The following is a 13,816-nucleotide window of genomic DNA, read 5'->3' as shown; positions in this document are numbered from 1 at the left end:
TCCTAGTCCTCTGGGTTGGCCTCTTGAAGAAGGCAGAACATTAAGCCAAGAGGGAACGTTTTTCTCTGTCCTATTATAGCAGTTCTTAAAAACCAGTCTACGTCTGGGTCTCTAAGCTGTGTGTCAATTGGCTTATTGCATCCAGTGGCTCAGAACTGATGATGTCACAGCCAGGCCATCTATGACAACCCTGAAGGGGAGGGGAAGAGGAGTGGGAGGAGCATCTCAGTGGCTGAGCCTCATGCTTGACCCTTTTCTACCTTGAGACCAGCCATTGGGTGGCACTGCCAAGATGAGCAATCTGGAAATCTTCACCTGTCCTGTGGTCGTTGCCGATTCCAGGCACAGGCTTGCCCCCGAGAAGAAGGTGTCTCATCCAGGGGGGGGACAGCAGAGTTTTTACAGAGTGGAACTGGGTAGGCTTTTAGTAATCCTAAACTTATTTAGTACTAGAATCTTATAGACCGCCCCCCCATTGATACCTTATCCTATATCCCCTCACAAAGGGTCAATCTCCTTGCTGCACAATCTTTGTTCGCTGCATGTGCACATGCAGTTGGAGTTTTGTGCTTCCCAAAGGTATGCTGGCACTTTCCTACTCACAATTGTGGCATGCAGGGAAAAGCCATACTTGGCTCAGGGGTAGCCAAACTGTTCTTCAGGAACCACATGAGGCTCTTTCACACATATCGGGTGAGGTCAGACGTTCATAAAATCCCACTACGGGCATGAATGGAGTCCGGAATCATGTCGGATTTTAAGCGGTTGTCCAAATGTCAGCACCTGTGAATTGTGGTTAGCTCGTTCGAGCCCCGCGTTGAGACGACTGGGGCGCGGACTAATTTGATACTGCTTTAAATCCGGAACAAAATTCTTCTGATGGTTCCTGAGCGGAATTTCTCTGTTTGAACGCTCCATCGTTGGCGACTCGTCAGAAGCGCACCACTGCTTCCCGCCCAAAGCCCCCTGCAAGTGATATCACTGCGCCAGTGAATGAGCGAGCGAATGTTGGCTCAATAAATCGTTTACCCACCCCTATGTCCGGAAACAAAACTCACTTTTGAAAGTAGATGTGAACTGATGTGAACTGATTTGAATTCCTGGGGTTTTTTCTGCATGCGTAGTGCTCTTGCTGGAAAAGTAGTGCCAACGGACTAGCAAAACTGTTAGTGATCCGACCCATTAAAAGCGACGCGCTGCAGATAGTGGGCATCACTGCGCCTGCGCTAATGCAGATTGACGTCTCATGAAACGAGGTCCAGTAGAGCACTCTGATCGACCAGCGATGGGACCCACATGGGATAGAACAGGAGCCTGGCTGTTGCCTGATCAGAAAATTGGTTGTGCGGATTATAATAGAGGTGCATTGCAGATGGATTTAATGGTGAGTGTGACTGCACCTACAGTGTAGCTCCCAGAGGTCAAGGAGGAACTTAATGCAGGCTTTAGTCTCAAGCAAGCATGCTTAACATCAGGACCTCAGTCGGCCTCTGAGTGCTGACCCAAGGTAGGCAGCTACTTTAACCATGTGTGAAGTGGGGAAGGAAGGGGAAATAGGCAGGCTTGCAAGCTCTTCTCCTCCACCACAGAGGTCACCCAGAGACCTAGAGCAGGGAAAGAGAGAGCAAGAGACAAGGGACAGAGGGACAGAATTAAAGAGGGCAGTGCAGGGTTCCCCTTTAATTTAATAGCTGTTGTAGGAGCTGTATTTATTAACCTTGGTGTCAAGACAAAGAAAGATGCGTAATGATGCAAATGATGATCAGTGATTTATATGGTACATGTGTATTGCCTTCTCCCACTGGTGCCAAAAAAAAATTCCCTAACCTTACCCTATGCTGGTCTTATGGGAACTGTTATTTCCAGTTTTTTTAAAAAGTCTTCTAGCATGGTTGTGTTGTAAAGGGAATAGATATGTATTTTATCTTTCTGTGCAAAGAAAGTATTAGGAGTTTTAATAAAGACATGTGTGTGATATTTATTCATGTTTTGCAGCTCTCAAACATCTGACATTTATTCTTTGTGGCTGTTATGTTAAGCAACTTTAGCCACCCCTGCTCTGGCTGCTTCACAACTTCTCTCCTCTGAGTTAATAACTAAGCCTGCAGCACCAATGGGTCATTCATCCCCGTCAGATTGCCCTATGGAACTGTTTTTGGTGCCGTTGTAAAAATATGTAGCCTCAAAAGTAATGTGATTTTTGCAGCAGAGCCAATAATGGGGCCAATTGACGACACAAAAACAGTACCATGCTTGCAAACAGAAAGTGGCCAGCATATATCTGGGAAGTCAGAAAACTCCCACTGCCCGTGTGATGAAAAGCTTTTCTGTCATACTCAGGCAAACAGAAGTGCTTTATAATGTGAAGACTGACCCTTAAGCCAACCCCCTGCTGAAATTCAGTCGCCTTGCAACTTACCATCTAGAGATGGGAGCTGGTGCCTGCCAGAAAACTGTCTGAAGAGCACAGATCATCAGCCAGCCAAGCCACATGGCAGGAAAAAAAAACCAAATACATGCCTGCTAGGTATTGCAAGAGTCTCCAAACCACCCTATGTTTTCCTGCTGTGAAAGCCATTATCCACTCCCCAATCATCATTAAACAAAGTGACTTGTCTTCCTTCCAGTGTTAATTTCTCCTACTTAGGGTTCCCAGCCTCCAGGTGGCACCTGGAGATCTTCCACTATTACAATTGATCTTTTCAAATTTGCACACCCGGACTGTTAGGAAGATCAGAAATTAAGGAGCCGCCAACGCGGTTGAAGAACTATACCGCAGAATAACTGTATTTATTGAACTGGTTTTTAATGTTATTAAGTTTATTGTTGATGTTTTATATTGTTAAACTTAAAGGTTTTATTATTATTATTGTATGTTTTTATAAAATGTTGTTAGCCGCCCTGAGCCTGCTGAGGTGGGGAGGGCGGGATAGAAATAAAATTTATTATTATTATTATTATTATTATTGATCTCCAGACAACCATCTGGAGAAAATGGATGCTTCAGAGGGTAGACTCCATGGCATTGTACCCCACTCAGGGCCGGCCCTGACACTAGCCAATTGCAAACTAGGCGGTCGCCTAGGGTGCCGGTCTTTAAGGCACCAAATTGGGTGCCCTCCGTGTGACTCAGTGATGTTATCAGTGTGGGGAGAAGGTGCCAGAAGTTAGCCTTGCCTAGGGGGCCAGACAATCTAGGACTAGCCCTGATCCCACTGAGGACGCCACTCCCCAAACTCTGCCCTCCCCAGGCTTCATCCCCAAAATCTTCAGGTACTTCCCAACCTAGAGCTGGCAACTGTACCTTTCCAGCAGAGTCCTGATCCTTCTGCTAACATTGTCTTCCGTCTACATCATCGTTATATACCCCCACTTTCCTATATCAAAGTTTGCAGATATGACTTTGCTGTAGTTTCATGTTTAAATATTAGACCGCTTGTTTACAGAGGGGATGTTCAAAGTTCCTTGCAATTTAACAAAAATGGTAACATGAAAAGACATGAATGATTCAGCTGAAATCATTGCTTTGTTAAAAAAAAAAACCAGCACTCCAGAATGAAACCATTAAGTGTAGCAGTGTTAGATTAAAAGCTATGTGAAGACCAGATGAAACAAATGCATATTCATTTGATGCCAAAAGGCCTCAGAAGAGAGAACCTGGCAGGTTTCTCTGTTCTCTGATTCTTTAGTCCACAGAGTTTTCAATTGTAATATCAAGACACTGAGGATGTCTGAGGAAGGGTCATGGGCCATCTAAGCTGTGGAGTCTTGTGAGCAAAAATTCTACTTTGTGAGCTACTGGCATTGAACATATGAAGCTGCCTTATACTGAAGCAGACCTTTGCTCCATCAAAGTCAGTATTGTCTTCTCAGACTGGCAGCGGCTCTCCAGGGTCTCAAGCTGAGGTTTTTCACACCTATTTGCCTGGACCATTTTTTGGAGATGCCAGGGATTGAACCTGGGACCTTTTGCTTCCCAAGCAGATGCTCTACCACTGAGCCACCGTCCCTCCCCATTAAATTTGTGTGAGCTACTGCATAAATTAGTTTGTTCTGGGGCCGTTTTTCCTGAGCTAAAACAAATATGTGTGAGCTGGAAGCTAAAAAGCTGTGAGCTAGCTCACACTAAGCTTATAGGGAACACTAGTCATGGCTCAGTGGCATAGCACCTGCTTTGCCTGCAGAAAGTCCCAAAGTCAATAGTAAGATTCAGTAGCCCAGGCTAGCCTGATCTCATCAGATCTTGGAGGCTAAGCAGGGTTGACCCTGACTAGTATGTGGGTGGGAGACTTCCAAGGAATACCAGGGTTGCAACTCAGAGGCAAGCAGTGGCAAACCACCTCTGAATGCCTCTTGCCCTGAAAACCTTACAGGATCAACATAAATCAACTATGACTTGATGGCAAAAAAAACACCAACGATCTTCAGTTTGAAGCATCTGGTAGCAGGTCAAGTGATGTGAAAGACCTCCCTGAAACCCTGGAAAGCATTTTGCCAATCAGAGTCAATACTGCTGACCTGAATAAACCAAGGGTCTGTCTCAGTAATAAGGCAGCTTCATGGGTTCCAGTGTGTCTTCCTGTGTTGCTCCTGAGTCCAGTCCAGAAGGTGTGTGGCAAATAGTTCTTATCCCTAGAGTTTCTGTCTGCTTTGTCTCTCATTCCAAAACCACTGGAAAGTGCTGTGGTGTTCTGGGTCTAGTTTGATTTCTGTGTTTCCCCTCCCAAATTCCACCCCACTGATAAAACTCCAGATATTTCCAAACCCAAAACTAGCAAGCCTAAAGGGAGGAGATATGGAGAAACAGCAGGAATAGTGAAAATAATGGATTTTTCCTACTGTCTCGATTGATTGTTTATCCAGAATTCATTGTCAATGTTGGGAGAAAGGATAATACCAAATAAATACATAGTTTATTATCTTTCTCCAGGCAGGCATTTTGTGGATACAAAAGCTCCAAGTGCTCAGCCCCATCACTACTTCAAAGTTTCTAAGATTCAGGTATGTGACAAAGTTAGAGTCCAATAAAGAGACAAAGTTAGAGACCAACAAAGTTTTATTCAAGATGTGAGCTTTCATATGCATGCACACTTTGTCAAACAGGATGGAAACAGTGTATCAGATCTTTCTTTCTTTCTTTCTTTCTTTCTTTCTTTCTTTCTTTCTTTCTTTCTTTCTTTCTTTCTTTCTTTCTTTCTTTCTTTCATGGCGGAGGTTGAACAGCTTACAATATACTGAAAAGTTTTAACAGATGTAAACAGAAATAACAAGCTAAGTTCATAAGGTCATTATAGTGTCTCAGAGTGTTAAGACTCTTAAGTGTGATTATTTGACCCTGTTGTCATATCTCCTCTCAGGTGTGATAACAGGGTCACCTGGATCCAGGGGGTTTTTTTGTAGAAAAAGCCCAGCAGGAACTTATTTGCATATTAGGCCACGCACCCCTGACATCACCATTTTTCACATAGGTCTTTTTGTAGAAAAAGCCCAGCAGGAATTAATTTGCATATTTGGCCACACCCCCTGATGCCAGGCCAGCCGGAACTGTGTTCCTGTGCTTTCCTGCTCAAAAAAAGCCCTGCCTGGATCTAAGATTCAGGTATGCCACTTCTTCCTTGTATTGGTGCTCCATCCTTAGATCTCCAGGAGTTTCCCAGCCTGGATTTGGCAACCCTGCCGTGCTACACCTTACCTGTGACTGGGGGGGGGGGGACGCCTGCCAATCCTAGCTTGGTGGGGTCAAGGGGAAGAGCACATGTGCTGATGGACAGATCTGTGGGACCAAAAGTCAGAATGAAAGTGTTAAAGTGTGGAGCTAAGGGAGCAGAGTCCTTTATGGACCACTTTCCCTCATTATTATCCCATGTGCCAACTAAAGTCAACAAAAGCATCTCACTTTTCAGACTTCAATCATTTAAGGTCATAACAAAGTGGTACCTAACACCACTCAAAGCCACTCATATATCCTCAAAATATAGGCCGAAATGTTGGAAAGTCAGTTTGGTGTAGTGGTTAAGTGCACAGACTCTTATCTGGGAGAACTGGCTTTGATTTCCCACTCCTCCACATACACCTGCTGATATAACCTTGGGTCAACCACAAGTTTTCTCTCAAGGCTGTTCTGCTCAAGAGCAGTTCTGGGAGAGCTCTCTCAGCCCCCACCTCCCTCACAGGGTGTCTGTTGTAGGGAGGGGAAGGGAAAGGAGTTTTATAAGCTGCTCTGAGACTCCTTTGACTAGTGAAGGACGGGGTAAAAATCCAATCTCTTCTTCTTTAAATAAACTAGAACATATACCCGCTGTTGGTGGTCATGTATTAATGTAGCTTATCAGACCTTAGTGAAATATACGGTATAGTTTTAATGTTAAGATTTTATGGTTTTTAAATGCTTTGACTTTTTAATTGTAATAATTTTGCACTTTGTTTATTGTTTTATCATTTGTTGTGAGCCGCCCTGAGCCATTTTGTGGGAAGGGCGGGATATAAGTCATAGAATAAATAAATAAATAATAAATAAATGTGAAGTAATACAACAATTTTGGAAAGAAATCTTGTCATGCATTAAAAAAAGATAACAGGGTGTGAAGTTCCTTTTCATTCTGAGACATTGTTCTTAAATTACTGGTCACGGGGTTCAAGTCCTTTGAGAAATATAGAACTAATAGACAAATTATTAGTAGCAGCTAGAACAGCAATCGCTTCCAGGAGGAAGAATCAAAAGGCTCCATCCTTGTCGTTACATAGTTCAGAAAACTGTGGGATCAATACATTACAAAGAATATTACCAACCATGTTAATAGAGCAGCGCAAGTTCCTAAAAATTCAAATTTTGATGAAAAATGGTATCCAGTGCTAGAATATCTGGCAAATCAAAAAATTATATCAAATGGTCTCATTTGCAGAAAAGGCTATAATTTGTTTGATGTATAATCATTGTAAGAGTTATATCAGAGATTAGGATACAGAATACTTATTGTTACTATGTAAATGTTCTTTCTTTATACGTGAATAGTTACTAATGTGAGAAAATGACCCCTCTGTCACACACATGGTTGCCAGGGCGCCTGGAGAAGTGAGCTTGCATCTGCCTGGCCAGTGAATGCGAGTAGAACTATCCAGGAATTACATAGGACTCATGTGTACCAACCACCAATTATACAAGTGCTTGAGACAGGCACAGAGTGTCTGCAGACGCACACGGACGTTTCCCCGCTACCGCGTGGAGTCCGCCATGGCGAGGAGGAGGCTACGCCGCCAAGGAGCTGTCCAGGCGAACGGTGTTGAAGTGCTAAGCATGGAAGCCACTGTGTTTCGCTAACACCACATGTAGTCATCTTCCTGCCTGGTCGGGCTTCATTCCTTCTCAGTGGGAACCTCACGTACACACCTTGAGTCATTCCTAGCCCGCAAGCAACCTACCTAGTCTATGAATGGATTAATGGCTCAACTGTTGACCCTGATTGCTAAGTAATATCCTGAACAACAGTCCTCCCCCAGGAGATGATGAGAAAGAGGAAGGATCTCTCCTGCTACCTCCAAGCCCTTTTGTCTACACCGGAATACCTAGGTCCATATCTGATTTCCTATTGTCACCTTCCCAGTTAATCCCATCTCATCCCAATCACCCAACCATTTCCATACTGATATCACCAGAGCCGCCCCAGGCCCTGTCGCAACTTGGAAGTTTCCAGGATGCCCAGGATGAAGGAGAAGTTCATTGGTTGGAGTATACACCCAATCAGGTGTCGCCATGGACTCGCCATTGGTCCAGCCGATGTCCAGCCTTCTTGGTCATCAGCGGAACCTCCCATTACCACTCCCAGTCACCTCCCATCCCCTCAGGACTGAGGTGACTCTATATAACCTGTGGACTAGCTACCCACAGGTGTGCTCTCTATTCAGCAACCCCCTTATCCCGCTGTATAGATCCATCCCCGATTCCTGATCAGTTTCGGGTCCATTCCCCCATTCCCTCATTCGTCGCCATCGGAGTCTTCCTTGGAGTCTGCGAGAGGTAGTATCACCCTGTATGTCCATCCTTTTATGTACCCCTATCGATCTCTCTATATTTCTTTAGACCTGTGTGAATGTGTGATTGTTTTTGTATCTTGTGTGAAAGAACTATTGTTTCGAATAAATTACAATTGATTTTATTAAATTAGAGTCCAGTTTATTGAGCATTGACTATCTGAATGGTTGAGCCTGGTATACACAGATAACAAAGATTCCTATTGGGCCAGCTGTCTCTCAATCTAATTCCCCAATCTCATTTTGAGAGCAGTTACCCTAACACTAATCAGGGCTTTTTTTGTAGCAGGAACTCCTTTGCATATTAGGCCACCCACACACAGATGTAACCAATCCTCCTGAAGTTTACAGTAAGCTCTTGGAGCCCTGTAAGCTCTTGGAGGATTGGCTACATCAGGGGTGTGTGGCCTAATATGCAAAGGAGTTCCTGCTACAAAAAAAGTCCTGCATTGTATGGTTGCATTTCTTTGTAATAGTCTGTGTCACTCTATTGGATAGGTTTTTTTAAACTAGCTTAATTGTTATTTCAATAAAGAAAGTTTGAAAACCTGAAAAAAGTATCTCGCTTCTGATAGTCTCTTCTGTTTGTACAGTCTGTGCATGCTTATTTTTAGTGGCTGTTTGCCCATGCTTTGGAACAGCCTGCTAAATTATGGTACAGAAAGTTTTTATACTCTCTTTTTTCCACAAAAGATGCAAAGTGGAATTATTTAGATGCACCTTTGGTAGAAATAACTAATGGACATCTCCAGCAGATGATGGTGACAGTGTTGCCCTCTTGATGCATTTTAATTCCTGCTTCTAACTGTTTTTATTTTAAACACCATGGTCTTAATTGTGTGTGTTCACAATTTGAAATATTTGGGCATTGTGGAAAGGCTGTATACCAGGTGTTGGAAATCGAAGCAGATTCTCCAAATTCTAATTCTTTTCCTTGTGTCCTAATGTTATTATTGATAGCAGGGCTGTTTTTGTTTTTCCTGCATGGTTCTGTAACAGTTTGATAATAAGTGTGTCATGGGTAGGATGGTAGAAAGAAGAGATGACTGTTCTGCTTGCAAGAATACTTGGCTACCAAAAAAAAATATGAGCATTTATGATGCCTGTCCCTGGGAAGAATGAGCTTGTGTGATACCATAAAAAAAAAAAACCTGGGCCGTTGACTGCATCTCGTTCTACAGGAAGTCCAAAAGAGGATTAGTCTGATTGAAAGAGAAAACAAAGGCATCTCAGCACGTCTGGCTGACATATATCGCGGGTCAGGCATGGTGGACTGCTGGAACGATTATGCAAAGAAGAGGTCAGTGCCAAGCCACATCCCCTTGCAAGGTTACCAACCTCCAGGTGGGGCCTAGAGTTCTCCTGGAATTACAACTGATCATAGGGTTGCCAGGTCTGTGGTGGAATATACCTGGAGATTTTGGGGGTGGATCCAGGAGAGGGCAGGGTTTGGGGAGGGGAGGAGAGGAGAGGGGAGAAACCATAGCATGGTGCAATGCCATAGAGTCCACCCTTCAAAGCAGCCATTTCCTCCAGGGGAGCTGATCTTTGTCATCTGGAGATCAGTTATAATAGCGGGAGATCTCCAGGTCCTACCTGGAGGCTGGCAACCCTAATTGATCTCCAGACTACAGCTCCTCTGGGGGAAATGGCAGCTTTGGAGGACAAACCAGGGAGTATACACAATACATTCTGTGGAAACTCCCTCTCCAAACTCTGCCCTCCCCAGGCACTGCCCCACCAATCTCCAGCAATCTCCCATGTCTATTTGCTTATTTAGAATATTTATTAGCTGCCTGTCTTCCTCAAGGAGTTAAAGGCAGCTTATGATATTAATAAAATCCATAAAACAGATTACATAAGAAACATAAAACCAACATTTAAAATCACAGTTTAGGACTGCTTTAATTAAACACAGGCCTAAATAAGACCATCTTCAGTTGCCTCTCTGGGGAGGTTGTTCCATGTTATGGAGCTGCCACTGAGAAGGCCCTCTCTCAATTACCCACCAGAGGAACTTCTGTGGCGGGATGTTCAGGAGGGCTTCCTCCTGCAAACTTAATTTCCAATCAAGAATGTATGGGAGAAGGCATATTCTTCTGTTCTCTGCTTCAGAAAATCAGGCTCTGTAGCTTTTTGATGGGAAAACATTCCATTCATAAGAATGCTACAGCCATATTTCTTGACAGACTGCTCCCTCGTCTCCTCTTGATATTGTTTTCTCTTTATGAGAATGCCAATAGACAGAATTATTGATCTCATAACTACAAATTCTTATTCACTTCATCATAAATGACAAAAGTGGCATAAAACTTATTCTTTCAGATGCAATCGTGGAAAGCTCCCCCCCCCCCAAAAAAGAGATCTGATATTTAACATAAATGGCACATCTGGGCATCAGTCTCACGCCTGTAAGGTGGATTTTCAGAATAACTACAGCTGTGAATGTTACTGCACTCATTCTGGGAGACTTGCCTCAATATTTTTTGGGATTGCAGGACATTGTCAACTCCTGCAAGTTCTTCTCCATTAAATAACTCAAGTAGGTTAAAGAATCAATTTATTGGCATATTGACATGACAGGCTAGACCAGTGTTACTAAAACTGGCTTTGGAGGGCAAAGCACCTCTACATATACCTTTGGGATAACCATTAGGCCATTCAAGCATTAGGCACCAAAAAGCATTCCCTCCCCCCCAGTATTCAGTCCCAGCATTCCCTTTGAGCACAGGTGCAAGCTGATCTCTGTGAACCAGACTCCCCGGCCTTGAAGTGTCTGGAAAAGGCGATGGTTACAATACCGAATGCAGCAGATAGTAGGCATAGCTGAGACTGGGAGGTTACTACAGGGCAAGAGAGAGGTTCAAAGTAAAGCAGTTCGAAGTGTAAAAGGTTACAGAATACATCATGGCAAGAGTCAATCTTGACAGACATGAGGGATCCTGAGACAGATCGTTTCTGGATCCAGGTTGGAAATTGGGGTGAAAGTAAGCTAGTATGGGCTGATATAAGAACATAAGGAGAACACTGCAGGATCAAACCAGAGGTCTGTCTAATCCAGCATCTTGTCTCACATAGTGACCAACCAGTTCCTTGGGAGGGCGAACGAGGCATAGAGGCCAAGGCCTTCCTGATGTTGCTTCGTGGCACTGGAATTCAGAGGCTGACTGTTGATCACCATGGGTAATAGCCACCGATAGACCTGTGCTCCATGAATCTGTCCAATCTGGTTTTAAAGCCATCTCTGCCTGTGGCCATCACTACATCCTCTGGCAGGGAATTCCACATTTAAATTACTTGCAGCATAAAAAAGTGTTTCCTTTTGCCTGCCCCGAATCTGGTGCCCATCAGCTTATTGGGTGCCCTCAATTTCTGCTATTTTGGGAGAGGAAGAAAAGGTTCTTTGTCCGTCCACCCTGTGCATAATTTTATAAACCTCTATGCCCACCCCCCCTTATGCAGTACTGGTAAGAAAGTGACCAAAGTGGTACTTTCCATTTTCTGCTTTGAGTCCCCAACAAGGGATAAAGTACCAGTAAGAAATGTAAGTGCTTTTTAACCCTGGCAGGAAGCTCATGACTGCATAAAAATCCCATTTCATTTCACTGTTTCATTCCATATCCTTGGCTCTTCAATACATCAAGAAACTTAAGATTCTTAACCAACTTCTTCTCAAACTTCTATCCTTCAGTGCTCCTCAGGTTGCCAGTCTGCCTGTATATCATCAGACGAAGCCAACCTCTTGCCCGCTGCTTCCCCCATGGCTTCTCTGTACAATTTCCCTCAGAATCTGATAAGTGGGACCTGTTTGGGTTTTTGCAGTCCACTCCGACAGCAGCAGAACAGGGAACTTGTGAGGATCACCGTGGAGAACCAGGGCATCCTTAAGAGGCTCAGAGAGCGCAAGCCAACCTACGACATGAAGCAATCTGAGTTAGATTGGCAGGCAAGTGGAACTTTGGTCCTATTTCTCAAAATGGAGCTTATTTTTCTAATCACAGTAGTCAAAAGGATTCTAATGCCTAACTGGTTGTAAGGGCAGCTTTTCCACTATGCTGCACATGCATCACTGGATTGGGGAACGGGAGGGGGGGGGGGGAATCCACAACTTGGACAACAGGACCACCTCTCCTGGTATACCCCTGAAGAGTGTAAAATTTATTGGTGGTCCCTGGCCTGAGACATATCTGGCTGTCCTCACCCTGGCCCCAATCTGGTGGAACTCTCTGCCAAACAACATCTGTGCCTTGCGGGACTTTAATGTAGTTCTGCAGGACCTGTAAGGAAGAGATGTTCCACCAGGCTTTTGGTTGAGGACAGTGATGGTTTTCATTGGTTTGACACTCCTATTTCCTTTCCTTCCCCCCCCCCCACCGCCACAAGACAGTGGCATGTTTTGATAGTTCAGTGCCATCTTATTAGGATAATTGTCTTTTATTGTGTTCTGTGGATTAAATTATATGAATGTTTTTGTCATTGATATACACCACCCTGGGCCCTGTTCCTCAGGGAAGGGCAGTTTAAAAATTCAATTTAATTAATAAAGTAGACCAGGGTTGCCCAATATGGTGTCTGCAGATGTCATGCCCCACAGCACTGACAATCCCATTGGACAAAGACAGATATTCAGAAACGATGTGTATCTTGGGTTTTATGGTTAAAAATGTGTGGAATTGATTTTTTAAAATATTGTTTTTAATATTCGATGTGGTTTTTAACTGTTGTTAGCCGCCCTGAGCCCGTTAGGGGAGGGCGGGATATAAATTTGACAATAAATAAATGAATGAATGAATAAACACCTTTTCTGGTGTCCACCAAGTTTATTTAGAAAGTGGGGGCAGAGACAGGAGGGTGTTGCCCAGCAAAGCTTCTGACTGAGCATTGGAGATTTGATTGGTTCCACAGATTTTTAAATACGTTACTTTGGCAGCAGCTGCTACCGCAGCACAAGGATCTACACTGTATGACTAAAGGTAAACTGCAGCAGCCATTTTGTGAGTAGGTCTGTCAGCTGCGGCAACCATTTTGTGGCTGCATTCACCATCATGTATCCAAATTCCCAAAGTGCCTGCAGGCTCAAAAAGGTTGGGGACTCCTGATGTAAAAATAGGGTTGCCAGATCCCAGCAGGGGATCCCCTGGTTTTGGGGGCTTCTCCCCACTGCAGACCAGCTGGCAGGCAGTGGAAACCCCTCCCCTACACAGGGATGTCACCACACTACATCCCCAATGTGATGTCATCACCCAGAAGTGACATTATCACATCTGCAATGTCACACACGGGACACTGTTTGGGGGCAAACTCTGTGGCTGAAGCCCAATTTAATCATAGAGTTTGCCCAAAAAACAGAGCATCTCCTGATGTGATGATGTCACTTCCAGGTGATGTCACTGCATCATCCCGCCCACCCCCAGAATGCCCCCAAATTCCTCCACTGGACCAGTGAGGGGACCTGGCAACCCTAAAACAGTATAGTGAGGGGAGAAAGTCATTTGTTTATTTGGTTATTTATGCATATTCATAGCATTTAAGGTACCTACATAGATCTTCTGTCTGGGTAGTGACCAAACCCATACCTGCTAGATTCCTCAAGAGCAAAACAAAGTCCTGCTAGAACAGACCAGGGGTCCATCTAGACCAGCATTGTGTTTTACTCAATGGCCAACCAGTTGTCCTGGAGGTTCAACAAACAAGGCATAGAAGCTAAGGCTTTAATCTAATGTTGCCCTTTGGTGGATGTGTCATGTATGTCTAGTTTCCCTGAAAGGTCCCACACATGGCAAAAACA

General features: G+C 44.1%; 1 protein-coding gene across 1 annotated transcript; it reads left to right on the top strand.

The window, feature by feature from the left end:
• The first annotated feature begins 219 nt into the window (after positions 1 to 219).
• LOC132583613 (sperm axonemal maintenance protein CFAP97D1-like) lies at positions 220 to 12,065 on the top strand. The gene is made up of 4 exons (XM_060255234.1): positions 220 to 416; positions 4,931 to 5,001; positions 9,210 to 9,328; positions 11,851 to 12,065. Exons 1-4 carry the CDS (start codon positions 293 to 295, stop codon positions 12,062 to 12,064), a joined length of 528 nt encoding a protein of 175 aa, XP_060111217.1. The 5' UTR covers positions 220 to 292; the 3' UTR covers position 12,065.
• The last annotated feature ends 1,751 nt before the right edge of the window (positions 12,066 to 13,816 follow it).

This window comes from Heteronotia binoei, chromosome 15, assembly GCF_032191835.1.
Source record: "Heteronotia binoei isolate CCM8104 ecotype False Entrance Well chromosome 15, APGP_CSIRO_Hbin_v1, whole genome shotgun sequence".
NCBI lineage: Eukaryota > Metazoa > Chordata > Lepidosauria > Squamata > Gekkonidae > Heteronotia > Heteronotia binoei.
This window is presented reverse-complemented; position numbering and strand designations above follow the sequence as displayed.